Source organism: Lagopus muta, chromosome 6 (genome assembly GCF_023343835.1).
Source record: "Lagopus muta isolate bLagMut1 chromosome 6, bLagMut1 primary, whole genome shotgun sequence".
NCBI classification, from domain to species: domain Eukaryota; kingdom Metazoa; phylum Chordata; class Aves; order Galliformes; family Phasianidae; genus Lagopus; species Lagopus muta.
The window spans coordinates 4,934,520-4,950,670 of record NC_064438.1 but is presented as its reverse complement, the minus strand read 5'-3'; the positions used below and the strand labels follow the sequence as shown (position 1 = coordinate 4,950,670).

Below are 16,151 nucleotides of genomic sequence, written 5' to 3'. Positions count from 1 at the left end.
GCTTTTGGTACCTCTGTTCAGAGCTATTTTCTCTTTACCGACTCATTCACCATATTCTAGTGAAAGAAGTCTTTTCTGCTTGCATCAGGTTTTCACAGTCCAGATGTCTGAACCGCAACTTCCAAGCACTGGAAGGCCACAACGAGGTCTCCCAGCAGCCTGCTCTTCTCCAAGCTAAACAAGCCCAGTTCCCTCAGCCTTTCTTCACAGGAGAGGTGCTCCATCCCTCAGCATCCTCGCAGTCCTCCTCCGGACCCGCTGCCCCAGCTCCTTGTCTTTCCCGTGTTAGGGGCCCCAGGTCTGCACGCACTACCCCAGCTGAAGCAGCCGCGTTTTGCCACCTTCGCGGTTCTCTCGGTAACTCGCGGCCCCGCCCCGCGTGCCGGTAACCAGGAAGCAGGAAGCAGCGGAGCTCGGCCGGCGGCATGGCCGGGGGCGGCCCGGCGGTGAGGGGCTCGCAGTGAGGGGCGGGCGCTGGCGGCCGGCATCCGCCCTGGGACGGACGGCTGATACCGAAGGGTCTTCCCGGGTTCTGGACGCGCTCGGGAAACCCTGGTTCATGTCAGGCCTGGGGGGACCCTGCGGTGCGCGGCTGCGTGCGGGGCGTGCTCTGCTGCTGCCGGGCGGCTTCCCGGTGCTGCGGCTGGAGCGTGCGGGTACGGGTGGTGATCTGTAGCGTGCCGTCGCTGCTCTGGGAAAGGTGTGCCGCTGGCAGCTGGTTTTGCACGGGGTCACTAAATCCCCGCGTAGTTCTGTCTCATAGAACGTAACGGTGTCATTTCTGTCCTCCCACGTTTCCGCTCGGAGTGGAAGCTCCAAGTTTCGCTTACGTTGGAAACCCACTTCCGTGCTTACACTGGACTCGTTCGGGTTGGAGAAGACCTGAGATCCCCGACCCGCCCGTACCGCGCGGGCAACAGACAGGAGCTGGTTAAGTAAGCTCTGTAGCCCACGGGAAAGGATCTTGAGCATTCTGTTGCTATCGATTGTGAGTGCTTCCAGCCACGGTGTGTGGTGCTTGAGGGAAAAAGCTTAAAATTTGAATTTTAACACAACCACCTTTGTGAAAATGTCAGTGAGGTGTAGTTACCACACTTCCTTTCTGTGTGAAATTAAGTGGTACATGAAATCATTAGGTGTTCCTGGATTTGTTTAATTTGACAAAGATTACAACTGTCTTTGTAAGGCCTTGCTACTTACTGTGTGTTTTCTTACATATTTTCTCAAAGCAGCATCCTGTTCTGCAAAAATATTGTCATCCATTTGCTTTTCTAGAGAAAACTTGTTTATTGCAAGCCGCTTGCTATTACACCTATGTTATCCTCAGCACAATGTTTTTGTGCTTTATTATGTGTTCCCTTATTCTTGTTCTGTTGCTGTTGTGCAGGTACTATATTTCCAAAGGTGCAGTAGTGGATCAGCTAGGTGGAGACTTGAATTCAACTCCCCTTCACTGGGCCATCAGGTGTGCTGCTTGCCATTTCCCATAATAAATCTGCTGGTCTTAACAGTAGTGTTTTGTGTAACTGTTGTTGTTGTTGTTGTCATTGTATAACCAAGATGTTATAATTGCAATATAATCAAAAGAGTAAGGCAAAGCAAACAGGGATCACAAAAGAGAATAAGTAGAAGAGCTTACCCTTGGGTTGAGCTCACTAGAAGATATCAAAGAGGAGGATCTCCAGAAGAGATCCTTCCCCTCTGGTAGCCAGCTCTTAAATAGGTCCAGGAGGGGTGGAGCCTGGCTCCACCCCTTCCGGCAGCACAGGTGAATTGCCTTCACCTGTGCTCCTCTGGCTGACTCATGGCTCACCTCAGGTGATCAATCAGAGGTTCAGGCCGTGACTCAGCAGTTGCCATACATGTCATCTTAAATGAATTGATGGTGTGTGTTTCCTTTGCTGAGTTACACAGAACTTGACAGCATGTCCATAATTACACTGAAATCTGTTCTCTGATTCTTGGCAACTTTGCAGGCCGCCAGGTTGTGTTATGCATGCATCTGTGCTTCAGGCAGACCTGCATTTTGAACTTTTCCCAGGGCATTGCTGGTCAGACTTGGATTCTTGGGTCCTACCTAATTCTCTGATACAGACCTTCCGCTTAAAGAAAAAATTATAAAGTTTTCTTCATGGAATTTTAAGAACCAGAGATGATTTTTCTAAAAGAGTGTCTAAGAATTGTGAAGGTGACGCTTTCATTAAGATTTCAAGCTTTCTGTTATGGCTGTAGTCTCATATATCATTACAGACAAGGACACCTACCCATGGTCACCTTATTGTTGAAGTGTGGAGCAGATCCCAGCCTTATTGATGGGGAAGGATTCAGCAGCATTCATTTGGCAGTGCTGTTTCAACACGTGCCCATTGTAGCTTACGTCATATCAAAGGGCCAGGTACGTTGCCACTGTCCCAGGTGTTATTTTCTGCTCAGAAGTAGCTGGTTGTGCTCTGAAAATGCTTTGTGGAATTTAAATGTTATCTCCTAAAGTACAAGCATGTATTTGGTATTTCCCTGTGCTATACGTGCTACATTTAAATAATTATGTGTTGATACATGATCGTATTTTGTTCTTTTAATGAACCAGTTTTATGTACTTGAACATTCAGTTATGCACTTTATTCCTTTACACAAGGGAGATATTTACTGTTGCTTTCCTAAGTGGAATTTACAGTATTTTTTTATCAAGAGGGGACAGGAAATACTGTTAGTGGAAGGAATTCTGTAGATGTATTTGATTAATTTGAAGTCACTTTAATGGGCACTCAGCATATCCTGAAATGAATGCTGTTCAAGACCCATGGAAGGAAAACAAATTGTTTAAATTGGCTTCCTGGCAGGTACAATTTAGTTTCCTCTTGCTGCTGTGGTGTGGCTGCGTAGCTAAGAATCTGACCATTTAACTTTGTTTACTGAAATCCATGATCATCACTTCCTATCTTTTTCTTATTCCTAGAACATAGGCACAGCAGACTTCAGCGGACTTACGCCTTTAATGTTATCAGCACAACAAGTGGTGGGCTAAGTGGGGAATAACTTTTAAAAGAATCTGTTGTCCTCTCATTCCTGGATGCAGTGCTGAATCTTTTCTTCTGGTTCTGTCACTCTTGTTAGAGTGACATTTTTTTCTCTTTTGCTTGTTGTAAAATATTACGTATCCAAGACATAGGAGATGATGAAGCAGCTAACTTGGTACAGTAAAGAAAGACCCACCCCCAAAAGAGCTATCTTAAAGTAGTTTAGGTTTGCAGCTGGACCAGCTAGTGTATCATTGTGCTTTCCTAGAAATGAAGGTGAAATGAAGGATGAGTTCTGTTTTCTAAGCTTGGCTCTGTTGCTGATGAGCTTGTTGAGAGACAACACGTTTGTATCTGCTGTTACTTTGCTGCAGATGCTAGCAATGTTTTTTGTTAATAAAGTGTACAAAAGATTCCAATGCAGCTGATGTTCTGTTTGTTAACTCTGTTTTCATCTAGACCAGAGCCCACAAGATTTCTACTAAAGTTTAACCCCTCCCTCAGTGCTGTGGACAACGTCCAGAAGAACACTGCGCTGCAGTAACATCAGGAAATGTTAGTGCAGTGGAGCTACTGCTAGAAGCTGGTGCTAACATGGACATTAAAACTGTCAAGGTACAATTTCTTTCATTGTTTCTGTTGTTTTCATCTGTGTAGTATTAATGGGTAAAATGAATATGAAGAAATACCTGAATCCCTTCCCCTCTGAATGTTCTTCGAAATGGATGGGGGGAATAAGGCAAGAGTTCTTATGCTTTCCAAAAAGAATTGAGCACTTTGCTTGTGGTGTGACACAAAGTAAGAATGTGGAGATGGTTTGAAATGTTAGTTTAGTGAACACCTGATCACTGCGAACAAATGTATTGCAGCCTTCACAGATTCTCTCTTCTTATTTTTTGTTTGCTTTGAGTCAGCTGTTCTCTACAGCATGGCCACAAGTAAGGCCTTCAACCAGGTTTGGCAAAAATAATGCTGCTTTGTGTCTGGTGAGCCTCGTAAGGTCTTGAAAAAGATGAGTGTGGCATCCTGAAAAGATCAGTGTCTGTCTGTGCCAGTTTGTGCACTCAGAAGTGCACGTCACGTGAAAGTCTTAGTCCTAAGACTTGTAAAATCTGGCAGGAAAAACTATTAACGTTGCAACTATTGATTCCCATAGAGATGCTTGCACAGTGTAGTGATTCTGGTTTGTGTATTCAGCTGCACAGCTTTTCCATCTGCCAGTTGTTTTGCTTTTTATTTAATATATGAGTCTTAGAATGTTACTGTTTGGTTTTAAAAAGTTAACATAAACAAGAAAGCTCCCTTTCAGTAAGGGATCATATTCAGTAAGCTTGTCATGTTCTAAAAGACTGTTTAGTGCTTCAGGTTAGGAGAGACAGTTCAGCAAGTGATTCGTGTGCACGCAGCTGATTGCAAATATCAGTCTTTAGAACTACAGAGCACCAGATGAAGCGTGTTAGAACTCAGTTTGCTTTGCCTTAAAGAAAAATGGTGGGTTTGGGGAAGAGGCCAGTAAGTTCTTGTTTTAGTTCAGTTCATTTCTTGTGTCTGTTACAAAGGAAGACATTGATGTGTTAAGTGCATAACCAAATGAACTTTGTTGTTAAAGGGAGAGACAGCGCTTGACCTTGCAATTCGAACTCAGAATCGCTTCGTCATTTATATGTTAATGGAGGAAGGAAGAATGAGAAGCAGAAGGAATAACAGGTTACTGAGAATGATGGAGAAATACGAGGTAATGTCACTAATGGAAGGAAAGTTTCAGTGTTCCCTGTTCAGAATAATCTGTAACTTACCTCCGTTCTGACAACAGGATCTTCTAGGCTTCCAAACCTGGACACTCAAAAATGAAATGTTTTAGAAGCACCTTCCTGTTCCTTGGGTGTTTGTTCCTCCCTTTCCCCCCCCCTTGTTGTTTTCCCTCCCTCCTTATCCCCTGTGTTTTGATGTGTCACTTTGTTGCCTATCTTAAGTCTCTCAGCATTCGTTCTTATATTAAGTGTATATATTGGAATAAATCCTGCTTGAATATTCTGTCATATTTTAACAGTGATCATTTTAACAGCTGTTCCTGCTGCTGGCGTCTTGCTTGACTGTGTTGTGGGCCATAGGATACGTAATGAACTTAAGTTCTGATTCTTGGCTTTTGAAAGGATGCCTGCTTCTCTTTCTGCTGGTTGGGATGGCCCAGTTTGTGAGGTTTGTGGATTTCTCTCTTTCTGTGTATTTAATTCTAGTAGATGCAGTACGTGGTACATAATGCAGTCTTCTTTTCAGAGTCTGCAGCTTCACTTAGAAGGCTTTTTGGTTTGGTTTTTTTTTGCTGTACTGTAGAAAGGATTGTGTGAAGGATTTAAATGTATGTACTTTTCATAATGATTGTGAAATGTGGTGTCTTTAGATGGTCAAATTGTAGTTTCTGATCCTTGAGATCTGAGGAGAAAACAAGTGTTGAGGTGGCATGTTAGCTGGTTTTAATGATAAAGAGGGTGTTACTGAATGCCTGCACCTGACAGAAGCTGAGATACCCATTTATGAAGTTTATAAATGTGCTTTATCTTAACTTTTCCCTCTGTATTTGCAACATAGCATGAGTTTCAATGTACCGTTCCCACCCTCTGTGTTCCCCAGACCTCCTAGTGATACCCTAAGCTGTTTTGCACATTTCCCATTTCTTACAGCAGTTACTAAATTGTGTTCCTGGAAATGGCAATACTGTTGTTGTGTCAATAAATAGAGTTTGTCCTTTTCACCTAATGCGCAGCTGCTCGGATATGTAAAATTAGGCTGGACAGAACACTCCTCAGTAGATGTTTTTCTGTATCACAAGTTCCTCTGTGCATCTGGCTAAAGCATGCTTCTGAGTGGCAATTTTGGTTTGCTTTAACAGAGGCTTAAAGAATACCGAGTGAAGTTTTAAAAATCAATTAAAAAAAACAACCACGTTAAGTCTGTACTCCACGAAGTTCAGTTTTGGGTGAGAGAAAAATGCTCGTTTATTTTCATCTTCTTTCAGGCAGTCTGTGGGAGTCAAGAATCTGAGGTATCTTCCTACAGCACTGATGCTAAGTTCTGTCTTTTGGATGTCTGTGACGTGGTTTTTCTGGTTCATGCCTGATATCCTTTGTAATGCAGTAGAACTTCCCTTTCACTTTCTAGTAAATGTAAGCCCAGTTGTGCAAGGAGTGACCAACAGTCCCAGCTGATGCCACGCGACTGCGAATGTCTGTTAAGATTACCTACATTGCGCCAGGGTTAAATAGCTTTGTGTTTAAATGGAAGTTACAACAGACTGAAAATACGTATCTTCTTTTCTCTTTGACAGGTATTTGTGTGTAGTTCTGGTGTTTTTGTTTTGTTTTGTTTTAATCTTACTGGGATATCAAAATGTCTTTGTTATATGCATGGTTGTAGAGTCACCTGGAGATGCCATATGTAGACCATGTTCCCTCTTTGGGACCATCCAGTAATGTATTTTGGTATGCTGTAAAGCTGGATAACACGTGCATCACACATTGCAGTTGTAAAAGCATCTCATTTCTAAATGACAAGGATTTGGCAGTTGGTGGTATTCGTGCTTCTGCTTTAAAAATAAATGAATAAATAAGGTCAGGCAAACAAATTTATTTGTATCCCTTGGAAGCAGACCTTCCATTCTCCAGTCTGCATTTGTTCAGAGGTTATGCAGCATCCTCAGTGCACAGTGCATTCATTTCTACCTTTCTTTGAATAGGCCTTGGACTGACGAGTACCTCTATTTAATTGTTTACACTCACTTTTCAGCACTGTGTTCTTACACAGAAGGCACCTGCTTATTTATTAAGTTTTGGGAAGGGAAGGCCGTTAGGGAGGTACTTAAAATGTCAATAACTGTTGCTTTGTGATGTTCTAAGGTTTTCTTGGCGTCGTCTAAATTAAACGAAAGCAAGAATTCTAACTGTAGGGGTTAAAGGTAGACGTTCTGCAGAAGATGATGAACTCAGCAATATTCCTAAGGGTTGTGGCTTAGTGAGGTGATGTTTTGCTCTTTCTATCAAACCCTTGCTCTGTAGAAGTCAACACCGTTCTTTTTGTTTTTGTGTATTGCTGGTGAAATACCACACTCTGATTGTAGAATATTTATTTGGCAAAACGTAATGAGAGAATATATTCCTTAATCTAACTGTTACATGTGACCAATGCCATTGTTGAGATCCCTGTCATGTTCAGCCTAGTGGGTCGTCTTTATTTTTTCTATAAAGCCTGGAGGACTGATCCTGGATATATTAAGTCTTCAGAAAAAGATAAAAAAGAGGTAAGCTGACAAACTGCACCATGGTTGCACTTCTGATTGACTCATTTATCATCAAATGTGTCTTTGAGATTTTAGTTGTATCATCAAGCAGCATAGGTTGTTGGATAATAAATCCAACATGCTGTGGGTTTATCTTCAGCACCTTGCTGTTATTTCCTGGCCTCGGTCTTCTCATTGGAATATGAGCTTCAGCCAAGCATGGTACGGCCTGGTGCCTTTGCTATAACCTATAAACCATAAAGTCACAGATACTTCACTTAATAAATAACACTCTTGTAAGGTTTTTGTTCTAGCTGTCTCTGGTGAGAAGGAGGTACAGTGCTTTCCTAAGGTTGTCCGTACTGAAGGCTAGCAATGATGAGCATCTTCAGATATTCAGTATTTTCTCACTGTGTTTTACAATGACAGAAAAAGGAAATGCACTACCAGTCAGTAGGAGGTTACTTGTTTTGTCCTTTAAGCTAGTGACTGTGACACCGTGTGGTTTACAGTCTCCTTTTGTTCTCCACGTGGTTATGTTTCTCCTGCTTGCCAGGGAGATTAAACTGCAATTGTAACTTTTTTGACATTGTTGCCACAGAACTGGTAAATATTGGCTATCTGGTGCCCACAAAGAAGCACTGAGTGCTTATCAGGGCAAGATAGGCAATACTTACCAGTCTTTTTGCAATGGTGTTGAAAAAGTTTCTGTCCTCATCCCTTTTGAAGTCTGGCTGACTGTGTGGGGGAGGGCTGCTTTCCTAAATAATTCAATGTGAGTGAGGTTGCACGAGTCCTTGCCTTCTTGTGGCCCTTTTCTCTGTTCCAGAACCGCAGGTATTTCCACGTGTTGTTGCTCGGCACTCCAAGTGCTCAGTGTCTGCAAAAGGCCTCACGTACAAATCTTCATAGGTCCCATAAAACGTCATCCAAATGCACGCAGAAACTCTTCTGTCTTTCAGAACATTGCAGCTCTAGCAGAAGCAGGGTGCTTGGACTTCAGAACATTCTGCACGTCATGTCTTGTAAGTAAGGTTTTGATATTCCTTTGCTTTTTTGAAACCTGTTTTTCAGTCAGTAGTAGTTCAGTACAATACCTGTTTTTCTCCTTGTCATGCAAGTGCTACATACGCTGCTTGTTCTGGGCTAGATTTCATTTTCTCACTTCTGGTGACAAAGCAGCTTTCAGATCGTTGGGTTTCATTCTTAATTAAAAAAAAAAAAAATTCCATCTTTTCTTTTTTTCTTTTGTAAGATTTAGAAAATTTGTCATCTGTGTTCTGTTTTGGAGGCCCACTATATACTAATAGTTATAAAATATGCTAGTGCCCATGAGGTGATGCTCTGAGCTTTGGTCAAAGCAGCTGCTTTTACTCTGACTGTATTCCTTTCCTTTGTGCTCAAACAGGTAAGGAAGCCCTTGAGATCTGTGCACTGCGTTCCTTGTGATTCACGTGTAGCCAGATATGATCAGCATTCTCTGTGGATTGCACAGTGCATAGGTAAGAGTCTTTGCTTTATCAAAGCTGAAAATTTCATGCCTTAAGAGATGTTGCAGAAATAACATTTATCTACTTAAAGAGCAAACCTGATGCAAGAGCACACTGTAGAGACTGCAGGGGTTACTGAGAGTTGCCCGAGAGTCTTATCTGATAGAAATCTTTTCTGTCGCCCTCCTTCCCTTGCCCGTCTCCCAGATCAGGATTTATAATAAACTGGTCGGACCAACATTTGAACTGCTGTTTCTTAATCTCATGCCGGGTACACAGATATGAAAAAGAACCTCCTCTCCCTCCTATGGAGCGAGACCCCCTGCCGGAACAAACATTTCTGTGCTCCCACACGGCCCTGCTGATCAGTGGGTCTGACCAGGACTGGTTCCCATCGCTTACTAACTTATTGCCCTTAATGGCCAGGTACACTTAGAGAGGACTCTCCCACAGACTCTTCAGATGCTGTTAGCTTTGCTGAATGCAAGAGGCAAGCACTGATCATTAATGCAAATAATATCTGAGATCTGCAGAACTAGGAAGGAAACACAGGAGTTGACAGAGGTGTTAGGGTACCCCTCATAAACCAGTATGTCTCCAAAGCTTGATTTCTGCTGTTAGGCAGTTATACCTTTAGCCTGCATCAGGAACGTATGAGAATGTGAGCGCCAGCCTAGTGTACTGATATACAATTAAGCAGCAGATCAGAGGGTAGTCCTGTTGGAGCTTTTCTGCATACAAATGCCTGCTAACACCTAGAGAGGGGCTGTGGCTCATGGCATCGTGCCGCAGGTTTTCCTTCACGAAGAGAACTGTTGTCTGTGCTGTAAGCCACATTACTGCTCTCTCCTGGATGAGACTTGCTCATCTAGAAGCTACGTGCAGGGGCTACCACTATCCACAGCCCTTAACGCACGAACCAGAAGGATACATTCATCAGAACAAGTACTGATCAAGGTAGAAGTCTCCATCGCTTTTTTCTAACTGTGATTTATCACTTTGCTGCTCTTCAGGTGGGTAAAGAGCTGGAAATGTTTTCAATGAATTTCAAGGGAAGGTTAGAAATGTTACTAAATGTGAATTGTTTCTGGCCAAGAATGCCAAGAACCTTTCAGATGCAAAATGACATAAAAGGAAGAACGCTATTCATATGTACGATGACACAAATCTGACCAACAAATGCCAGGAAAGGCTGCTATGTGAGCCCAGCCTGAGCAGTCACATTAACTGACAGATGTGTATAGAATGCATGTTAATGGTTCAGGCCTGGTTCAGTCTGAATCTGTGACTGATGGTGTGGGGGGACCCACGGAGCCATGGCCTGGGATGGGCCTAAAAACAACACAGCAGCAATTAGGTGGGGGGGAAGGGGGGGGGGGCGGATGAGGGGGGGTCATTATTTTAACATCCCTTAAACTTGAATGTAAACAGTGAATACCACAAAGTCAGATTTTACAGTTGGTATGTGACCAGCACAGGAGTTGAGCTTGATGATAATTGATTAAATTTAAATTAAAAAAGGATAATCAATTGCGTTTGGTTGACACAAGTACACATAACACACTGTTCCAACAAACTACAGTTTCATATCAGAGCTTATATAACCTCTTTGCGTGACCCCTCCCGCTGCAATATCAGACCTCTGTTTGGTTTCCAGCTGTTGAAATGCAAGCCTGCTAAATATCACTTGGAAATCAGCTAAAGGTGCCAGCACTGCAGCTTGAGGGCTGTAGCTGGCCCATACCTGGGCTGCTGGAGTACTGCACGAGCTCTGATTTCTGCTTGCTTGCTTTGCTTTCTTTCATGAATACAAACCACTCCCAAGAGTTCAGCTTCTCCCTGAGTTGCTGTAAATCCAGAATATGGCAGAGCTGGCTGAATGTGGCAAATTGCTAACGGTTTCATTAACGTCTAGCAGAGCAGTGTAACGTACCTTACTCTAACATATAAAGTATTATTTTTCATAGAGAAAGGTGACTTGCCTCTGTTAGGACTGGGACAGATATGTATTATTGGAGCTGACAGAAAAAGAAGAGAAAGGAAAATCGAAAGACGTTAACATGTTCAAGCTGAACTAGCGCTTGGGTCCACGCGAGGGAGTTCGGTTGTCGGGGACGGGACGGGACGGGACGGGACGGGACGGGACGGGACGGGACGGGACGGGACGGGACGGGTGGAAAAGCCCGTTCAGCAGCTCCTAGGAAACCTGGCAGGGCGCTGCCTGGGGCGACGGCGGAGCCGCTCCGTGCCGGCGCCGGGAGGCTGCGGTGCCGGGAGGCTGCGGTGCCGGGACGGCTCCAACACAGCTCCGCGACCGCCAAGCCCCGAGCTGCTCGCGGCGCGCTGCTGCCGAGAGCGCTTTGAAACGGCTGGGGGACGCCTGCCAGCCCACGGCGGCGACGAGCTGATTGGACGCTCGCCCGACATCCGCGCGCCCCGTACTCTTCGAGCGCATGCGTGCGGCCGTCTGGAGGACTTCTGGCAATAAAGATTGGCGGATTCGCTGCGCAGAGCGGTCACAACACGGAGGCGCCACTTCCGCATCTAGGCGCGCATGCGTCGTGCTGCCCGCGGCTCCAAAGAAAGAACACGGCCGCAGTTCCGCCGACTGACCACGAGGGGGCAGCGGAGACCGGGCAACAGCCGCTCCGACGGCATTGACGAAGAGCCGCCCCGCAATCCGCGGCGGTCCGTTCTGTCTTCCTTTTGACGGCAGAAGAAAAACGCAGTCAGAAGAGGAACGGGGGGAGGGTCGGAAGGGGGAGAGGACGAAGAAAACCAAGGAAAACTTCGACAAACCCACCAAACCGGCGCTAAGTACTTATGAATACCTGTACATAGATAAATAAATAAATAACCACCAAACTGATGTTGTCGTGCTTTTTAAAAATCATTTGGGTTTTTTTCAGTCAGCGTCCGAGGTGGTGAAAAAAGCTGGTTCCAATGGGACAGAGCACGCAGTGAAGCCAAGGATGGCTTGCAATGATTAACAGAGCACTGCGAAACAGATGAGCAACGCTTAGAGGAAACATAGGAGGAACAGCTTCCGTGCCTCGCCTCACCACTCCAAGATTCCGTCCGGGTCATGCAGGGCTTGTAAATATCTACTGGATCGGTTTGGATATCGAGCGATTTGTTATCCGTTCTTTCACTCACAACCAGTGCCAGGATGTGCCGCAGGCTGTTCTGACCACGGGCACCGCGGTTGAACCCTTTTAATAACAGAGAGATTCCCAGGCACAGTTTCAAGGATTTGGTCTATTTTTGACCCAAAGGAAGAATGGATATGAAACGTGAGGTATGCATAAGTAAGTCATAGTCAGGCATGCTTCTCAGCATCACCTTTGGGAAACAGATAATGCATTTCTAATAAAAGATCTTGTAATAGCAGAAACATACAATGCTATGTAGGAATAATAGGAGAACACTTTGCAAGTAGGCAAGGAAATTTATGACCTCCATCTGGGAAAACCAGCACCGTTTGCCTGCACACACCTCTTTGGCACACTGTCCAGCTGTCACACTTCTGGCTCATGTCCCACTGCTCGTCCACCAGGCCCCCCAAGTCCTTCTCCGCAGGGCTGCTCTCAAGGAGATCTTCCCCCAGTTTGTACCAATACCTGGGATTGCCCCGACCCAAGTGCAGCACCCTGCACTTGGCCTTCTTGAGCCGTATCAGGTTTTCAGGGCCCCACTTCTCCAGCCCGTCCAGGTCCCTCTGGATGGCTTCCCTTCCTTCCAGTGTATCGGCCGCACCGCTCAGCTCGGTGCCATCTGCAGACTTGCTGAGGGTGCACTCGATGCCCTCGTCTGTGTCGTCGATGAAGATGCTGAAGAGCACCGGTCCCACGACCGACCCCTGAGGGACGCCGTTTGTGACAGGCCTCCACCCTGACGCAGAACCATTGATCACAACCCTTTGCCTGTGTCCGGCCAGCCAATTCCTGATCCATCCAACAGTCCATCCTTCCCATCCACACCTCTCCAGCTTAGAGAGAAGGATGTGGTGAGGGACCATGTCAAGGGCCTTGCAGAAGTCCGGTAGTAGTCCATCCACCACCCCTCCCCCGTCCACCAAAGCCGTCACTCCATCACAGAAGGCCACCAGATTGCTCGGGCACGATCTGGCCTTGGTGAAGCCATGCTGGCTGTCTCGAATCACCTCGAATCTATCTCGCACGTGCCTTAACACAGCCTCTAGAAGGATGTGCTCCATGATCTGCCCAGGCACAGACGAGAGGCAAAACCTTCCCTGGAGAACCAGGCTGATCGAGTCCACGCTCATCGGCATCTCCCACAGGCCCTGTTCCAGCTCTCACTGTCGTTCTGGCCCTCCCATGACCTGGCGTCCCTCTGTCAAAGTCTCACCAGCTGTGTCACCAGAAGAGACTAGAGAACGCTAGAGAATGAAGAACTCACATCTGGCTCCAAGGAATGTAACCCTCCTCTCTCCCACAGATCCCCACTCTCTCAGAGTGACGTCTCACTGGACAGGAGTGCTCCTCACAGCCAGTCAGAAAAGCAAGCAGAGCCTGAGACCAAGGAGTCCCTCCCTGACGTGCAGCTCTCGGGCAGCTTCCCTTGCACAAAGCGCTGGCCCCAGCCGCATGCATTGTCGCACGCACTCGTGTGGGCAGTTGGTGTCTAGACGTGAAGGAGACTTGTTAAGCGCTCTGCTGACCCGTAGGGATGGATGGGAAACTACAAGGGGGGGCTTCAGCGTGTGTATGAAGGATGGAAGGACCTGCAGTTAAGGGTTTGGATTTGCGTCTGAGTCCGTGCCTTCAGACGCTGCAAGCGCTATGCCTTGTCACCCAAGGGAAACGGTCAAACAGCTGCTTTGGGACAGAATGTCTGTGGTGCTCAGAAAGTGTGGCCTTCCAAGGTACTTCAGGCGCCCCAAAGAACAGAAGCAAGCAGTGACGATTCCTTTCTCTCTCCATTCTAATAGCTGTAGGTAGCGCGCTGGAGAGAGGCTTTGGAGGCTTTCCTCAGCCTCCTCCTTTCCTCGTACCTTGACAAAAGCGGACTGCCAGAGAACAAGACGACCTTACACACTTTTTGGGGGTTTGGTTGTTTTGTATTTTTTTTATTGTAATTTTTTTTTTTTTTTTTTTTTTTGTGTGTGTGTGTGTGTGTGGTTTTTTTTTTTGTGTGTGTGTGTGTGTGGTTTTTTTTTTTTTGTGTGTGTGTGTGGTTTTTTTTTTTTTTGTGTGTGTGTGTGTGTGGTTTTTTTGTGTGTGTGTGTGTGTGTGTTAGTCCAGTCCAGTGTAGTAAATTCTCTGTCATACAACTGATGAATGTTCAAGGTCCTGCTGCCGATGGACCATGCTCCACTTGAACATCAAGTGGAGCAGGAGGCAGTCTTCATCCAGAAAAGTGGAATTTTGATGGGATGTTGCTGTCTTGTGGAGAGGAATCTGCGTCCCCCAGGCTCAGCCAGCAGGCGGACACAGGTTTCTGGATGGTGACCATCACTCTCTGCCACCGCTCCTGCTGCCTAGTCTCTCTTCATCATCGGTATCCAGCAGGAGATCACGAAGCTCTGGAGGCACGGTTGTATCCAGGTCATCATCTGAAACTTCTTCCACCAGATTGGAAGGGACCAGTCCTCTTGTACCATCCGTCAGCTCTCCCAGAAACCAGCCATCCTCATCCACGTCTCCAAAGATGTAAACGTACTGTCCAGCAACCAGTGGAAGCTCGTTTTCTGGGTCCTCATTAGGGCCCTCCCAAGGATTGTAGCTGTGACGAGCTAAGAACCTTCGAATTAGCGGTGATGTTCGTCCGCGAGTGTGCAGGCTGCAGACTGCCATCAGCCGCCTTTCTGACTCCTCCAACTCTTCCTGTGGGTTGGAGCATTCCTGTTTGGGATTTCTGTGTGGTCTCAGCTTTTCCGAAATCTCCTGGAGCTGCGTGCTTTTCTCCTCCAGGCAATTGCTGAGCACTTTAAGTTTGGCTGCAGCCTGCTGGAGCCTCTGCCGTTCCTCGCACACTTCTGGAGAGCGTCCCTCTCTCAGCAGGTGGTTCTCAGCCGGCAGGGCCTGGCACTGCCTCTCCAGGTTGCTCAGGGCTCGTTGCAGCAGCAGCAGCTCGCTGGTTGTGCTGCCTGGGAGCCCCAGGTCTTCCTTGGCCATCTCTGGCACCTAGAACCAGAAAATCATAGAATAACAGAATGGTTTGGGTAGGAAGGGGCCTTCAGGACTCTCCCGTTCCAAGCCCATGCCACGGGCAGAGACATCTTCCACTAGGTCAGGTTGTCCAAAGGTGCCTCCAGCCTGGCCTGGAGCGCTGCCAGGGGTGGATGGGGCATCCACAGCCTCTCTGGGCAGCCTGTATCACTGCCTCAGCACCCTCACAGTGCTGAGTCTTTCCTCCTCCTGTATCACCCAGATCTGCCCTCTTCTACTTTCAAGGCATTGTCTTTTGTTGTATCACTACTACCCTCCCTTACTACAAGTCCCTCTCCAGCTTTCCCCAGTCCTCCTTCAGGCACTGGAAGGACCCTCTGTGGTGTCCCCGCAGCCTCTTCTCCCCCCGGGCTGAACAACCCCCACTCTCTCAGGGTCATCTCACCTGGACGTGAGTGTCCTTCACAGGCAGTTGACTGGAGCCCTGCTCTGCACAGTGGTGGCCCACCTCTCTGTCCTGGGACCAGTTCGTTCTGTGGCTTTCCATGTGCTGGGGCTCACCTTCCCAGCGCCCCAGGATGTACTGCTCGAACAGCCTCCTCTCCAGCTCCAGCTGATGCTGGAGTTGGCGGATACGGGCAGGCTGCTCACCGTCCATCGCCCAGCCCAGCTTGCTGAGGATGTCCGACAGCATGGCGCAGGCCTCCCTGCTGTTCTTATGGGGGCTCCTCAGCACCCCAGCCAGCAGCTGCTGCAGCTTGCGAGCCACGTGCTGGGCCGCATCGCACTCCCGCTCCAGCAGCTCCTGCGTTGCGTGCAGCTCGGCCTCCTTCCAGCGCAGCAGCTGCTGAGTCTCTGTTGCCCGCTGCCGCTGCTCCCACTCCTTCAGCTGCTGCTCCTCCTGGGCCTGCTGCTTCTCCCAGGCACAACGCAGTCGGTCGGCCAGGAGCTGCCGCTCCCGCTGTGCCGCCTCCTGCAGCTCGCATCTCTCCGCGGCCCAGAGGCGCTGCAGCTCCTGGCAGTGGAGCCGCTCGCCCTCCAGCTGGGCCCGCAGCGCCTCCAGCTCCATGTGCTCAGGTGGGCAGGCCTCTTGTTGCTCTGCAGCCTGAGCACCCACCTCTGCTGCAGCCTGATGGCAGGCCGGCCTTTGCTGGGTGCACGGCCCAACGGCTGCAGCCCTGGGCCCGGTGCAGAAGGTGGGCGGCTGCCCCTCACCGTGCTCCAGGATGTAATGCAGGAA

General features: G+C 47.4%; 1 protein-coding gene across 1 annotated transcript in view; it reads left to right on the top strand.

The window, feature by feature from the left end:
- Positions 1–457: 457 nt before the first annotated feature.
- ZDHHC13 (zinc finger DHHC-type palmitoyltransferase 13) overlaps positions 458–16,151 on the top strand; it is a 44,895-nt gene continuing 29,201 nt past the window's right edge. Inside the window, 8 exon segments of the mRNA XM_048948765.1 lie at positions 458–3,550; positions 3,553–3,632; positions 4,627–4,752; positions 5,083–5,216; positions 6,034–6,136; positions 7,189–7,311; positions 8,253–8,315; positions 8,699–8,792. Coding sequence (XP_048804722.1) covers positions 3,436–3,550; positions 3,553–3,632; positions 4,627–4,752; positions 5,083–5,216; positions 6,034–6,136; positions 7,189–7,311; positions 8,253–8,315; positions 8,699–8,792 — 838 coding nt within the window. The 5' untranslated portion in view covers positions 458–3,435.